The sequence below is a fragment of the Mesitornis unicolor genome, unplaced genomic scaffold (assembly GCF_000695765.1).
Source record: "Mesitornis unicolor isolate BGI_N332 unplaced genomic scaffold, ASM69576v1 scaffold659, whole genome shotgun sequence".
Classification (NCBI taxonomy): Eukaryota; Metazoa; Chordata; class Aves; order Mesitornithiformes; family Mesitornithidae; genus Mesitornis; species Mesitornis unicolor.
This window is the reverse complement of record NW_010207721.1, coordinates 24,591-41,296: the sequence shown is the minus strand read 5'-3', so window position 1 is coordinate 41,296 and position 16,706 is coordinate 24,591. Positions and strand designations below refer to the sequence as shown.

The window sequence follows — 16,706 nt, the reverse complement described above, 5'->3', positions numbered from 1 at the left end:
GACAGGCTTGGGACAGAGGTGACAGCCTCCCTGCTCCCACTGTTGGGTGGGTGCCCCATGGGGAGGTCACCTGTGTCCCTAGGTGACAGGGTGACACGTAAGCAGCTCCTGATGCAGCTTCGAGGTGTCAGGAGCGAGGGGTTCGAAGTACAACGTGCGACTGGGTCTGTACGTGCGTGGGGTGGTGAGAAATCCGGATCTATAGGTGGTGGTTGCATCTCTCGCACTGGTGCCTATGGATTGGAGAACCTCTGGTGCCTTGTGAGACTGTGGGAGGTGATCCACACTGTGCCTCACCTCCAGTGTAAACGTTAATGACGGCACATGGTGACTTGTGGAAAAAAACTCAGAGCTTCTCAGTACTAAGTTTGGAAACAGCTGTTCTCTGGCTTGATGGGTTCAAAGAGATGTGAGGTAGCTGCCAGACCGCTTAGTCAGTTGTGCGCTTATCACCGCATCATCTGCTCTTTTCTGCCTGCTTCTGTCTCCTTTACTGTTTTTCCTGTTCACCTGTGTTTTCCCTTGAACTCATGTCTGAACTTTTTGACTTTTCCAGACTATTTTTTTTGTGGTTGTATTTTAATAATGGGTTATACTATGCTCTTCCATATGGAAGGAGGGCTAGGGTAGTCCTATAATTTTTGGCACTACTATAGCAAATGGAAGCTTGGAATACCAGTCGTACAAGTATGAAATACCTTTATGGTATGTAAGGGGTTGGAAATTTCTGTCATTCCAGTTAAGGATCTGTAGATTCAAAGATTTTGCCCCTTTTTCTTTGTTACTGAAAGTTACTTTGTTCATCACAAGTAACATTCCTATGTAAAGGAGTCCAGAAACATTTATTGTTGTCAAGGAACTGGCTTTTTCAGATGTGTTTTCAGTATCTTAATTAAGGATGGGGGAAAAGTCAGTTCAGGACTGCTTTGAGAAGCTTTTTAGTTACATATATTAATGGGCAAATAGTATTTGCTTTTTACTTAGATAGTAATTGTTACGTTTAGTTTCACTTCAGGAAAAGTGGAAGTGGAACTCACAGGTCAAAGTGACTAGGACTGACAAGCTCTTTCATGGTGAGATACTTACATCTTAAAAATCCTGCTCTGCCTCTTGATCCTCGTATGTGAGTCTTGAAAAGTCCCTTGTCTCTCTGTCTCTCTGTCTCTCTGTGTGTGTGCCGTGTCTTGCATATATGGGATAGCTCTATTGGTTCAGTTCTTCTGAAATCTTTATGAAAAAGGGTGAAAGGATAATGGCTGAGCAAATAGTTGGACCTCCTTCCAAAGCTAGCAGAGTGGCCAGCCAGAATGATAAACTGCCAGTTTGGAGCTGTATTAATAATGAGACACATTACACTTATCTTTTATGACTTGTTTTAAATTTGTGAAAGCCAAGTTGGAAGAGAAATGACATTTTAAAATATTCAGAAACGCCTAAGATTTCTTCTCAGAGGATGCCTCTGCAGAAATTCCGGAACATTTCAGTTGTCATCTAATTATGACTGACAAGGTTAGCAGGTTAAGGGAAGCCCAGGACACCTAATTTTTCCCTGAAGCAAAGTAACTCCCTGTTTTTGTGTCAGCTTGCTTACTGCCTACTTTATGGCTTTTCTGTATTTACTTTACTATCAACACCTTCAAAGAACAGAGGTTTTTGTTTTGAAGTTAATAAAAGTGAAAAATTTCCATCAAATTTAATATTGTGTGGGTTATGCGTTTTGATTAAAGTACAAAAGGTGTTTTATGTACCAATAAAATGTAGAAGTGAGCTTATGTCTTTGAGTCTGTGTGTTGCTGCAGTCTTGCAGACAAATTCCCGGTGGTGTTCAGGAGTCACTGAAGCGCTCCATGCATGGAAAGAAGAACGTGTGACAATTATAGTGCCCAAAGAGATCATACTGTATGAGAACTGTATTTATGTCTACAGTGGAATTTTTTGAAATTACTTTTTAATGGGGAGTGTTACATTGTTAACATCCATTCTTATGGTTTATCTAGGTTATTTTGCTGCCTCTCCAGTACTCATGTTCAGTGCCTGTTTTCTGAACAGAGCTGCTCTTGAGTGATATGAGTTGATGTCTATGGATCATTCCTTTCACATGAGTTAATATTCAGTGTTATGCAACAGCTCTGTAATGCTCCTGTGTTTCTGTTGTCAAGAAGACACTTCCTAATGCAATTGAGTAGTAGCAACTGTAATTTTTCTGTTTCAGGAGTGGAAAAAAAATTCCAGTTAGAGAGAAGGGCTATTTCTTAGCCTGGTTTCCTAAAGCAACAGGGTAAAGCAGCTCAGACCCATATGTGTCCTTTGGCCCTTCTCCTTCAGTAGTTTTTGAATTCATTGATTGATAATTAACTACATTTGACAGCAGGCTGCCTGTTGCAGAGCTGGCAGCTTGAGCAAAGATGGGTTGGAGCTGTACAGGAGGATAGGGATACTGAAGTGTATGAGGAGAGGGGATGAAGCACTTAGGAAGTTCCAGGAAATATTTTGGTGGGAGTGTGTGATGAATTCAAGCCATTGCGAGACACTGAGGGGGAACTGAGAGTGACAGGATACAAATCACAGAAAAACCAAGATTGTGTAGATTTACTAGTCTTGTTTTTAGTAGTGATATAAATGAAATTGGAACAGACTTTTATGTAAAGAAAGTTTTGACTGATTTGTTTTGCTTGAAAAGAAATGGTCCTCTAGTATACTGCCTTCTTAAAGACAGTGTTATCATATTCATTCTTCTCGGGAGAGCAGCCTGTGCTTCAGGAGAAGAGCTTTTGTTTGGTTCGTTCAGTCCAGTTTGGAGCTACTCACAAGAATGCCAGAAGTGGGAATGATTTTGTCCTGTATGCACTGAAATAGGATGCTCAGAGGTATTTCAGAATTGCACTGATCGCTCAGGACTCTCTCAAACACAGCAAATTTGCTTGTATCTATGTGCCTGACTGCAGTGGAGGGTAGAACACACCTGTGCTAGCCTTAAGCTCCCTGTCACTGTTTGAAAGTAGCTGTCAGTCTAGAAAAGGAAGTTTGGAGCTCAGCACAGCCTGTGAGACCAATGTGGGAAACTCGTACTGGTGCAGTGAGACTGCTGTGGCTCAGCTGCTGTTGCACCCCGAGAGCCTCTGTCAGCAGCAGCTCAGGTGTGTTCATGCTGTGCTTTCTATCGTGTGCAGTCGTGGACATGAGTTTGGACTGAATTGGAGTCTGATCAGTCTCAACATAAAGGCATCCTCCTGTTAGATCCCCTGGGCTAACTGGTTTCTTTGATGTATTATACTTTCAAGTCTGCTGTTGCTCTTGCAACTAGACATAATCCCAAACTTTATAATTTCAGGTGTTAATGTGCGTGCCAAGATTGTTCAAAGCAATTTTGGCTCCTCTGCTTATCAGGGCTGAGCTCGTACTGACGTTTACAGACGGTGTTTGCCATCTCTCCTTACCAGAGTTAGCTAGTATGAGTTCTGTCATCTTTGTTGTATTTGTGTGTAAGTTTGTGCAACTTCCCTTTTAGATTGGTTTACAGATGTGGTTGGAAAGCACTTATATTGTTTCAGATACACTGACTTGCTTCGCATTAGCAGCCTGGTGTGTGAATAATGGTCATAATAACCCTAATAATACTTTGCAAATTGAGTGTTGTTTTCCTTGCAATAGATCTTTAAAGATCTTTTCTTTGAGATAGAGTTTCATTTCTACACAGATCATTCCTGTAATACTTTTTCTTTTGGCCTTCTCCCTCATCTCATTCGTGGATACAAAATTCACATTCAAGGAAGACTTATGTCTCCATAGTTAATGAACACAACTATTTCAAACTATTTAACGTGTTTAAACATGTGAAGTTCTGTGACGATAAACATCAATAAATATTTAGGAACCTGAAATGTTTATAGTAAAATTAACTATGTGAGCCAAAGCTGAATTCCTTTCAGGTGGGTAAGACAAGCCCCTACAGTCTAGTTATGAGCCATTATTTACTTCTTATTCCTTATTTATAATGAGCAATTACATGGATGGCCCTTGAGAAGGTTTAAGAGTTTACAGGATAAATCTGACTTTGCTTTTGTGTACAAATTTTAAATATCTTCTGTGACCTTTGATTTTTCTTTTGCTATTGTTTTTTTAATCACTGATCTTTTTTATTAGTTCTGCTGGTATGCCGCTATATCTCATTTTTACTCCAGAGAGTCAAACACAAATATTCTTGGTATCTAGCTTCAATGTCCTTGTCATCCCGAGTTCCTCTACAATATTTTAATAATTGATTTCAGCATAGAAAATGAGCTGCTCGTGAAGTCTTAACTGATGATATTTGGAAAAACTTTTCAATTCTGCAGTTCCTTACATCTTCTCCTAGCCATTGCTTCCCCATCTCCTTTCATCCTTCCCTTTTTGAGAGCACTGTGCTGTGAGCACCTCCAATGCTTTGGGAACTACTGGTGCAGAAGATGTTCATTCTCCTGTAAGAAGCAACACTTGTGGTAGTGGTCTCTGTCGGGGTCTGGGAGCGGGGACAGGTGTTCTCATACTGCCTCCCTCACTTTATTGTGCTATGACTTCCACTGTGTCTTAAATTACCTTCTTGGCTGACTACCTAAGCAGGAGATTGACTTAATGCTTCTACGGTACTTTGAATGTGAATGGAGTTAGAAACATTGAGTCATTTCAGGAAAATGTGAATGCTGGCTTTACTGAACGTCAGTGCTCGCCCGTGCGTCGTACCCACTGACTTGCACAGGACTTGCTGTTGCTGTGAACGTCCCCGCTAAGTCACAGAACCCTTCCGCTCCTTCCACCATGTCCCTGCAGTTGTAAAGATGACACATGATTGAACCTGCTTTGTCTGAATACCAAATAAATAATGGAATTTAAAAATTATGAGGGAGGAGCATGATCTAATATCTGTTCTGTTAGTTTGTGTAGACCTTACTCATTTTAAATACTATTCATATATCTGAGAAGAGAGAGTGTTACAGGGTATAGGAGCAGTGTGGGAATATACAGCGATAGCTTACGTTTCAAGTTCTTAGAGCAAGTAGGAGTAACTGAGCATCATGCTGGGAGCTTGTGTACAACCACCAGTCCTGCAAAGATTTAAGGATATGCTCAGCTTCAGGAGATGTATTCACAGCCTATCCACAATGTATAAAATTAATCGTATTAAATATTTGCAGGATGTTTTAGCAGCTTGGAAAAGAGCAACTGTTTAGGTTTGCTGTGCGTGAAGAATTTTCTCCAATTTCAAGCAGATAATATTTCGTCATGAAAAGGACCTGTGCTTTTGTCCTTATTACTCTTTACAAAGATGTCTCACAAAAACTTATCACAGCATGAACATAATCCTATTAATAGGAAATAGATAGTTATTCAGTAGCTTCTATGAAATATATTTTTCTCAATTTCTTGTGAATTACCAGAGCTAATTTAGAGGGGGAGATGTACAGTATAAGGATAAAATTTGGTCATGGGATCTCCTTCTTTTGATGCTGACCAAGTGTCCTGTGCCTCTCTTTACAGCTTCCAACTACAGTTTTATTCTGAGCATTAGTGAAGAGGAAGCCAGGGTGAAGGCTTTGAACGAGTACCTGAGCACTCGTAGTTATATCCAGGGGTTCACATTTTCACATGCAGATGTGGAGGTATTCAGAAAGTTTTCGAGGCCACCTGTGGACCAGTATATCCATGTTGTCCGGTGGTACAGACACATAGAAGCAATCTATGATGACAGCAGTGAAAAAAATGAGCCTTGTAAACTACAAACAAGTGAGTAATATGAAACTGGTGGGCAGATTATAGACTAGCTGACATTGTATTGACTTTTGTTGCTGAGAATTCCTAGAAGTTCCCTTTCATACTTTCTTGCACGCTTTAAAATTGATCATATCAACTTGTGTTTAAGGTCATGAAATTCTTCTTACATACAGTTACTGTGTAATTGATAGATCCTGACCTATTTGAATGTTAAAGCTCTGTTTCCACATTCCTTTGATTTTTAAAATTCCTCAGTGTACAGAATTTGATTATATGTGTTTTCTTTAAAAAAGCTGGCTGCTGGATTGTAAAGGAATGTGGGGTTTGGCTTGTTACCTAAAATACCAGGATTTGCTCAGTTCACTTTTTTTTAATCCTACAAGGGTAACTAAATAGTTGTTGCATAATATACACATTCATAATAAACTGAATTATTATTTTAAAAAATCTTATGATTATTATTAACACTGAATTTCAAAAAGAATGTTTAACCCTGGTAATTTAGGCGTTCAAGATGATTTGAGGAAACACTAACCAGTTAATCTAGGTCATTGTGTAAGAACAGGTACTGGCATTTTTGGGAGCTGCATCACTCTCCTGAGTTGTTTTCCAATGAGCTAGTCTAATTTAATTGCTTTATAGTGAGATCCTTGCTCAGAGAGTCATGAAATAATAATAATAGCACAGAACTGTTGCATAGTGCTTGCAGTACCTACAAATGAATGCATAATGTCTGTCATTTTTGCTGATGGCTGTTGACTAATGTTACTCCAATGCAATCTTCTCACAACCTCTCATCATACATGTGTCAGTTCCTAGCAGACCAGCAGTTAAAGTCAGACTGCTGCAAGTAGATCCTGTATCTGTGTGTGCCTGCATGCATTTGTGCTGGTTATTGATTTCCTTTCAGCAGTGAAGGGATCTCAGCTGCACTGCTGGCTCTGATAGCAGATTTAATGCCACTAACTACACTTTGTCTGTAGACTTTCATGGTTCAGGGTGGAGCAATAAGAGAAGTTTCTGTTTTCCTGTCCATGAAATCTTCAATGTTAAGTCTCTCTTTCTGAAGGGTTATGTCTTGTTATCTTCATGATCTGTGCATATATATAAGAAGAACTGAAATGGTGTTCTGCAGTGTTCACTGTGAAAATGACGCACAAATCTGCCACAGTTCTTATGCCTTGGATATTTTATCGGTGGTTTTTGGGGTGTATCAGAGAGTTCCAGGAGTGGATTATAGCAAATGAACTTCTGTTCAACCAACGGGAAGACTGTAGCTGGCAGAGACTTACTTGAACAGGCTAACTAGTATGCCTTTTTCTTTGCCCTTGGTGTCCATATAGTGGATATAGCATGACACCTAACTCGCAGGCTGAGAACATTAGGGTGCAGTATCTGGGTTTTTTCTTATGTTTAGTGTGGTTGTAAGTAAAGAAAGCTTTACTGATTTATCTTTTATTAAACTAACCCACATAGGATTCTTTCCCTTAGGGAAACGTTAGCCACAATTAAGCATGTCAGCGTAATCTTTGTAAATCAAAGAGTAAACAAATCCATACCTTGGTGTATGGTCTGTGTTGTTATGGGTAGACTACTCTTGAACTTGAGGTGTTCTCTTCAGGAATAATTCATGCAATGAAATGTTTAGAATAAACACATTTCCATGCATACATCACATGGAGATTAAATGGAGTCCATTTGTGAGACAAAGTGCTACATTGAATAACTTTCTTTCTTACTTAGGCAGTTATTCAAAAAAGGAAGTTGAGGTTGAGATTATATTTTTTATACCATGAATGTTTACGTTACCTGTAGGTTTTCAGCCAAAATATTCATATGAAGATATTAGTGGAAACAGGGTTAATGAAGAGCACCTTGAGACACAGGATCATAAATGCAATTTTGCTGTCACGACAAGTAATTTGTATAATATTTTAATTGCAGTTAAAATGCATACCGTGAGAATTCCTGAAGACAGAGCTGTGTGTATTAAGCTTGCTGTGTTTTTTAATTTCCTGGTTTGCTTTCATTCCTAGTTCATGCGATTGTTAGTTTAACATCATTACAGCTGGAAGCAGCTCTGTGCATAGCAAACCGCCACTATTCGACAGATGCCATACTTATACTCTTGTTTGAAAAAAACAGGAGTTTAACAACTGTGTTGCTTCTTAAAAAATTACAAGAAAACAAATGCAAGAATATTGTCACTAATATTACCTTGGGTTTTGTCTACTCTCTCTAATGGCAAAACTTAGCCTCTTGCTGAATTGGAGCATATTTGTGGTAGATGAATGTGTTCGAAAATGCCTTCTGTACATAGCAACAGCATTTGATAAAAAGCTCAGGTTCTTTCTAAACCTTTCCATCTCTCCTCCCTCTCGGCCTGAGTACACATACTCTGTCAATATTGGCTCTGGAGACTAACCCTGCTCTCTGGAGATTTTTTGCATATTCTGTGTGAGATCCGTGGTACGCCATCACAGTAAAATCAGTGCCATTGCAGAAAGCCCAGGACTGCCATGACACTTTATTAATGATTTATTAAATTTCAAAGCTCTTGTTAATGCTTTAACTGAATTGCATGCTTTTACTTTTATATCCTCTTCTCTCCTGTTACTTGGATGAAAAGTTAATAGGAATGGCAAGTAGAGAGTAGAAAATAAACTAGACTGAAATAATTTACAGTGGCTTGTAGGGAGCTCTAACAAAAGTAGTTGGATTACTAGTACTGGAGCTGCTTTGTCTGATTTTATGTGGGGTTTTTTTCTTTTAAAATAATGTAATGATGTGATAAGGAGAAAATGTTATATTGCAGATCTATGGAAAGTGTCTTTTCAGTTCTCTTTCAACTACTTTTTCCTCTAGGTAAAGGCAAGCGTGTGCAGCCCCCCTGGTCTCCTCCTGAAGGGACAAAACATTCTAGGCTCTGCCTCTACAACAGCCTGACTCGCAGTAAGGTGATTAAATTAAAGAGAAGTGGAGATTTCGATAGAAACACAGATAGACAAGTCATGAAAAGTTTGTTTGTTTACCCCGTCGGTAGTCAGTTTCTGTGTTGTATTTTGCAGAATGTAACAAGCAGATGCCAGAGATGCTGTGTTAGTCAAGCCTGTTTGCTGGGCAAGTGTTATAATATACACAGTAAATATACACATACTTACAAGTGTGTGTAGGTGTCTGTATATTGCGTAATATATAGTTCCCAATTGCAAGTTATTATCATGCAAAGTAGCCAGAGTTTCAACTGTAATACTCATAAGTGTAGGCAACCTGAACAGAAAAAAACAGTTTCTTTCTTTAGATGATGTCTGTGTTAAAAAAAAAGTCTCACCCATTATATTATTGGAGTATAAACTGGTAAAACTTCTTGTGGTCTTGTTTGAAGGTCCTTTGGGAAATAGAGAAAATACCGAGAATACCAATGTTATATGAGATGTTGTATCCAAGTATGTGTGAAATGATTACACTGTGTAACCTTTTTCAATGTAAAAGAAAGCCTGCCCTTCCCTTTACCAAGCTAGCTTGTGTAATGCCCTGCCTAGTCCAAATCTTTGTAATCTGATATCTTGATTAATAAGAGTAGAGATAACATAAGCAGCCACATCCTGTTATCTCTCTTGCATGATAAAGCTAGTGGTGATTCTTCTATTATGGTAAAACTGGGGGTGGAATAGTTATTCTATTCTCTTTTTTTGTAATTATAATCCATGCTTTCACATTCTGATCTCCAAATCTGGTGTTACTGGCCTGAGATCACGTCTTCAGGCTCTTCTGATAACTGTGCCTTCCTTTTCAATTAAGGAACTATTTCAGCCTCAGAATGGAAAAAAGGTCTTGTGGTATTGCTGTGGTCCAACAGTTTATGATGCTTCTCACATGGGACATGCCAGGTACTGCAGTTCCTTATTTTCATATAGGTAATAACAGTGCCTATTGGAAGCAAAAGATTAATGGGAAAAGGTACTTTATTTAGATGAGTGTATTACTAGCAAATAGTCTCATTAGATTCAAAGCTTGAGATGCAAGATTAAAAGCATGTTATAATATTAAGTCATTGTGTGATTAAAAGCTTACTAGTAGATGAGGGAGCATTAGAACGGTTGTAAAATTATTGACTCTGAGATTTGTTTGTGCATAGAATAGAATAGAATAGAATAGAAATAGACTTCAAGTGTTCACTAAAAACACCCTTATGTCTTTTATGCTTTTAGGTCATACATCTCATTTGATATCCTGAGAAGAATCTTGAGGGATTATTTTAAATATGACATTTTCTATTGTATGAATATTACAGATATTGATGATAAGGTAAGGTCTTTTAAAATTGCAATCTGAAATACTGTACTTTGAGCAGGGGAGTTAGAGTGTCATATATAATTGCCATTTGGTAAGCCAAGATAAATCCTATACTTATTAACATAGACATACATTTTGTACACAAGGTCACTGATTTTTCTGTTTTGTAGCAGTCGTATGGTAGCAAAGCCTGTATTCTTGTATGTAAATGAATGTTGTAATAAATAATGAAGACTAAGCATTTTACAAAGATAACTTATTTTATTTGCCTATTGTTGAGATAATTAACTCTGTTGAGGTAGCTGATTACCTATGTATAGTGTGTTTAATTTACATTACTGCATATAATTCCTGTAGCTTGTTGAATTTATAGGGGTTCTGAAATGCATTTGGTCTGTAATAGATTTTATTTGCACTTTTTATAACAGTGTCACTTCACAAAAATATTTTCATATTTCTGCTTTTTAGATCATCAAGAGAGCAAGACAAAATTACCTTTTTGAACGGTATAGAGAGAACAAATCAGCACCAGATCAGCTACTTGAAGATGTTAAAACTGCCTCAGAGGTGGGCATGGTATTTAATCCCTGCTAGTGTCTTAGGTTCTTACTCAATAATGTAGCAAGGCATCAAAAATGCTTCTGACCTTGCTACCTCTTTAAACTTTCTGCTTGTTTCCATTATTCTATTGAACTGCTATCACACAAATTAAAAATGTTACTGGAACTGCACATCACTTTGACTTTTCCATTGGTTTACAATTGACAAGGACTATCCATGTAAAAGGCATGCTTGATTTTTATGTCCATATAACTTGTTTGTGAGTACATGCATATTGTTGTTGAGGTACTGGGGAAAAAGCTCAAAAAGCATTGGGATGTTTGTGTGTTAGAATTCAAACTTTAAAAGTAACCCTTCAAAATAGTTTTTAAACAGTGATATGTCGGTAGTATTTTAAAACTTGTGAGATTTCTGTTTTGTACCATTGATGACCTTGGAAAGAGCACAAAGTCTCCAATCCTTTAGGGATTTAATAAATTGTGTATGCTGGACTGAAGGTTGGGGAAAGTGATTCTCTGGTCATTTTTAGAACTACAGATCACAGAGACTATCAGTCTTATGAATTGAATACAGGCCTGGGAATAGGAGGCCTGGAAATTTTGCCCAGCTATCATTGCCTGACATACTCTGCAAGCATAGCATTCAATCTCTGTTTCACATTAAAGCTGCTGCTTTACAGATTTGTGATAATCAACTGTGTAATTAAGGTGACCAACTGCATAGAAACTGAAAATTACTAAAGAGCGCTGTTGCTGATGTAGTAATTTATAGTGTCTTTCTGAAAAACTGCGTTTGGATGTGAACTAAAGTTTTTTTTAATTCACCTTTATTTCTGATGAGGAATATGTTTCAGTAGTTTGATATCAAAGCTTTTTAGGTAGCATAATGTATTATTCATCACTAGCAAGGTACTGTGTGGCTAAAATAATTATTGTGCATGGAACATAGCACTACTGTACTGCGAGTTGCTTTCTAGTTATTTTATTTGTTTAAAATTGTAGCTCTTTTCAGTTAAATTAAATGAGACAACAGATCCAGATAAAAAGCAAATGTTGGAAAGAATTCAGAGTGCGGTGAAGTCTGCTTTTGACCCTTTACAAGAAGCTGTGCAAGCAAAACTCCCTGCAGAAGAGATCAACAGATGTCATGAGGTCAGTTTGAGCTCCTTTTAGAATTATATTTGGCTTATAATTGTCAGGGGTGTAAAATAAAATATTTAGCTTGTAGTAATTCCCTGAAAGATGATGGAACTTTTTATTAACAAAAAGAAGAATGGAGGGCTTGAGGTGTTCTTAGCAATTTGAATTCAGTGCAGGAATTTTGATCCTTGAATTCAACTGCTTAGTTTTTGGATGCTGTCTTTATCAATGACTGGGTTTTTTTTGACTCACTGTGATAATTACTCAGTTATTTTTACCTTTCCTATGGGACTTTTTCTCTTGTATATATTTGACTTTTTTTGTCTTGGTGAGTTAGTTTCAGTATAAATTACTGAACTTGCATTTATCGCCATCCAATACTGGTGGCAGTTTTCAAATGTGTTTCCGCCACTGATCAGAGGAGAAAATACATCCCAAAAATTATGCTCCGGATAATTTTTGTCCAAAGACCATTACACTTAGTGACAATAATCCTGTTGACTTTATTTGGCTTTGATAATGTCCCTTATCCAAGTCAGTCAATGTAACTACTGTCTTTTAGGAGCTGGTTTCCACTTTCATTCTTTCTTGCTTTCAGAATATCTGTGCTAATTGCTGTAGGAAGCATAGGGTATGTGTGAGAAGACTCAGTCTCTAAATTAACTTTTTAAAAAAGTGTTCAGCTATTCTAATATTGAGTGCCTTTATAAAAGTGTATATAACAGACAGAACAGAATTTAAAAAACAACTGAAATCTAAGCAATCACACCTTCTGGAGGTCTCCAAGTGTCAGCCTGGAGAAGACAAGTCTTTGGGGACTCCTCATTGTGGCCTTCCAGTACCTGAAGGGGTCCTACAGGAAAGCTGGGGAGGGAGTTTTTACAGGGGCAGGTAGCAATAGGACAAAGGGTAATGGCTTTAAACTGGAAGAAGGTAGATTTAGACTAGATGTTAGGAAGAAATTCTTTACTGTGAGGGTGGTGAGACACTGGCACAGGTTGCCCAGGGAAGTTGTGGATGCCCCCTCCCTGGAAGTGTTCAAGGCCAGGTTGGACGGGGCTTTGAACAGCCTGGTCTAGTGAGAGGTTGGACTGGATGATCTTTAAGGTCCCTTCCAACCCAAACCATTCTATTATTTTGTGATTCTGTGATTCTGGGCTATAGCCTATTGTAAAAATAGTCACTTTTTAATATGACTGAAATGTATCCTTGCTGATGTTCAAATTAGTCTTTCAAACACTGTTTAGCAATGTGCACAGCAAGGCTGCTGTTAGGATTATCCTGTAGTAACAGGGGACAACAGATGATGTGACATAACTGCAGGTCCCACCTGATGTTGACAGCATACATTCCACATGCTTATTTAAGTGATTAATATCAAACCAGATATGATTTATCAGTTTATCTTCCTTCTTCTGTTTGTTTCATCTATATTTATGAAAGGCAATATGATAAAAGTCTGGTAGAAGCACAGATTATTCTGTATTCATAGCCAAGTGTCTTTTTCCGTAAGCAAACCTCTCTGTTCTGAATAAGATCTCTCTGCAGACTTTAAACAGGGCAAGTCTTTGATCAGTTGAACTTTAATCATTGCCTTATAGATACTATTGGAAGAAGCCAAAGATTTGCTGTCTGACTGGTTGGACACAAAATTTGGCAGTCAGGTGACTGACAACTCCATGTTCTCAAAGCTCCCAAAATTCTGGGAAGGGGAATTTCATAAAGATATGGCAGCGCTCAATGTAAGTAAACAAACAGTTTTCTGTTCTAGAAGTGTATATGCCTCATAATACTAAGAATACAATTTAGCTTGTTAACAGCTTTCAAAAAGCTCATATTTCAACCTTATTAAGTATTTTCTTTAATGTGAGTAGGTAACTGTTAAGTTAGCACCTGGTCTGTTTCAGTCTCATCAGTCTTAAATCTATTGTGCATGTTACCAGAGCCAGTTAACTGGTGATCGAGTTTAATGTGTGCACTCCACCCCTTCCCTTTGGTGTAACATGGGTTTATAATCCTAAACCGATCCAGAAGTTGGGTAGAGTCTGATAGCTGTGCAGGAGAGCCCTGCCACCCTCAGCGTTTCTACTGACCATGCACCAGTCTTCAGCCACTAAGAGATTATGTGATGGTAACAGTCAAGGACAGATTTGGCTGTTACGGATGCAGTGTTGTGTCATAGGCAGTGGTTCAGATCAGTGAAGCTTTATTTATTTACCTGGAAATCAGAGGGGCTTATTGCCTGTCCTGACAGAAGTGCAGTAAGTTGGAAGAGCAGACATCTCCTGCAGTAGTTTGTTGTTAAAGTCGCCTTTAAAGACTGAGGAAGAAATGGGCCACAGCACGTTGTTCAGAGCAGAAAGCTTGAAATAGGAACCTACTGTCACTTGCTTTTGAGCCAGTTTTTAACCAATGTATAATATATAAATATTTAGTGCATATTTGCGCATATATCTATTATATACATGTATAAAAATATATAGAATTCTACTTTTTATCTATAGGTTTTACCTCCAGATGTTTTAACACGGGTTAGTGAATATGTGCCAGAAATTGTGGATTTTGTGAAAAAGATTGTGGATAATGGTTATGGGTAAGTTTGCTACTGGATGCTTTTGTTGTGTGATTATTCTGTATCAGAGCTAGAATGGTTGCTTTCAACACTTAACTGTGAACTGTTTTTTCTGTTTTCATAAGCAATAGGAGTCTTTTCCAGAAGTAGTGTTTCATCAGTTTTAAATAATATATGTTAAAAAAGTAATTGTGAACTGTTTTCCTATCATTGTCTAATATTTGTGAAAATCAAGATAATATACCCGTTCCTAAGTATCATGATAGATTCCCTTGTGAAAGTTTTGAGTTCTTTTTCTGTTAATAGCCTCAGTTTTTTGACACAGTTATATTTAAGTTCTGAAAAAAGCAAACCTGTGGTTCAGCCAGCCATAATTTCTCTTGCATGTTCTTCCTTTAAACTTACATTTTTTAAAAAAGAGGACATATCAAAATTGTTTGCACTGAATTATCAGTATTCCTGGTGGTCCTGAAACTTAACTTTGTGTCAGAGTTTTTATTATGGCGGTAGCAGGACAAAATTAACATAGTGAAGGAGGACAAAAGGAACTGTGAAACAAACACGATTTGTATTATATTATTGCAAAATATTAAAAGGGACGAGGAGTGTTGTAGGTATTCCTTATCTTGGGACTGTTACCTGACATCTCACCTCTTACGAGTTTAACAAAAGATGTTGTTTTCCCTTTGATCAGTTTTATTACGACTTTCAGTGGTTTGTCTGAAGTCTTTATGGTCAGGCCTTGAAACTTAGGCTTACCTAAGTCCTCTTTACAGTACTGAGCAGTACCATACTGTATGTGGTTACACTAGAAAACTTAGGTTTAAGACAGTGATTTTTTTGGATAAAATTCAGTTAAATCTTGGTGGAAAGTTAGCTAAATAGTGATCTTTAACTTTTCAGGTATGTGTCCAATGGATCTGTATACTTTGATACTATGAAGTTTGATTCCAGTGAAAAACACTCCTATGCTAAGTTGGTTCCTGAAGCTGTAGGTGATCAGAAAGCTCTTCAAGAGGGTGAAGGTAAAAAGGGGAAATAACATTTGCTTAAGTTGCTGATTAAACCGATGATGTTCTGACCTCTTCAATTGATTCCATTGACATTTGGACCACAGTTACTGTCAGAGTTGGCAGGTTGATCTGCTGCGCTTCCTTTCCCGGTTGATTTCTTCTCCAAAGTTTTGCAACTTGAGCCAGCACTTTCCTGAAAGCTTTTAACTGAAAAAACAGCAAGAAATATAATTAATTTGAGGATGTTTTGGGATCATTTGTTTGTTTGTGGGTTTTATTTTGTCAGAATTGTGAATAGCTCAGTCTTTTGTCTATAGTCCAGTTATTTGTCTGTTCATCTGGTTCAAAGTAGAAGCAGCAAAGACTTGGAGCTGGGTCTTGCACATACGAGGTGAAAGCTCTCCACACCACGCTGTGGTTATTTCATGGCAAATCTTTGACTTCTTATTTCATACTGAGAACTCTTTTTACTTGGCAGACCTTGTTTTGTTGAACTAAATCTAAATACGGATTTTTTGAGTCTAGTCACAGCAAGGGAGTAGCTTAAAATGCTCAACAGACCAGACTCATTAGTTATCTGCTGCTAAGATTGTACAGTTTTAGTAGCAAACGATCCATAAAATCTATCAAAAGATTGTTAAAAGGCTTTTATATAACATTCATACTAGGTGAAATCAGGGCACTCATACTAGGTGTAACTAGTAATATCTGAGAGGTGCAACTTAAAATGGATATGATTTTTTTTTCTTAATTCAAACCCTTATAGCTGAAATCTTCTATGTGAAATGAAAGGTGCTAGCTTAAACCACCATCTTTGTGGTAACATGAATGTATACCATTTCCACATTTCCACCATGTAACCAGTCACTTTTGTTGAACTGTTGTGTCCTTTTGCAAATAGGAACCGATCCTGAGTGATCAGTGGAACTAACCAAGAGTATGCATACAGCAAGTTACTGCTTGTCAGCTTAGCTGCTTTGACTCATTTGTGATGATTGTCCTTACCCTGACAGATAATGTCATTTTGACTATTACAGGGAGCAGAAATGCTAAGTTTTGCATGTTGCAGTTGGTGTAAATAAAAGCATAATAATTTATAAAATGCATGTTAGATATTCTAAACAATTGAGATTGCAGGTATTTCAGCCTGCACATTAAAATTAGTTGACAAGTTTAACCTTGACAGTTTTGTCTTTAATCAGTCTTGGATTCTTATGTGGTATTGTTAACCACTTTTAGTCTTCGACAGTATTGCAGAAATGGCAAATTCCTTGTGTTTTAAAGGTATTTTAATGAGAGTACCACCTAAATGATCATGAGGAGCTAACAGCAAATAATGCATAACACATCTGTGATGGTAATAAAACAGTAAACACA

General features: G+C 37.7%; 1 protein-coding gene across 1 annotated transcript in view; it reads left to right on the top strand.

The window, feature by feature from the left end:
• Positions 1-57: 57 nt before the first annotated feature.
• Positions 58-16,706, top strand: part of CARS (cysteinyl-tRNA synthetase) — a 35,155-nt gene continuing 18,506 nt past the window's right edge. The window contains exons 1-11 of the mRNA XM_010192197.1: positions 58-261; positions 3,332-3,482; positions 5,515-5,760; positions 8,614-8,705; positions 9,550-9,638; positions 9,960-10,056; positions 10,513-10,611; positions 11,607-11,756; positions 13,346-13,486; positions 14,249-14,337; positions 15,220-15,341. Of these exons, the coding sequence (XP_010190499.1) occupies positions 58-261; positions 3,332-3,482; positions 5,515-5,760; positions 8,614-8,705; positions 9,550-9,638; positions 9,960-10,056; positions 10,513-10,611; positions 11,607-11,756; positions 13,346-13,486; positions 14,249-14,337; positions 15,220-15,341 (1,480 nt within the window). The remainder of the gene's footprint in view (positions 262-3,331; positions 3,483-5,514; positions 5,761-8,613; positions 8,706-9,549; positions 9,639-9,959; positions 10,057-10,512; positions 10,612-11,606; positions 11,757-13,345; positions 13,487-14,248; positions 14,338-15,219; positions 15,342-16,706) is intronic.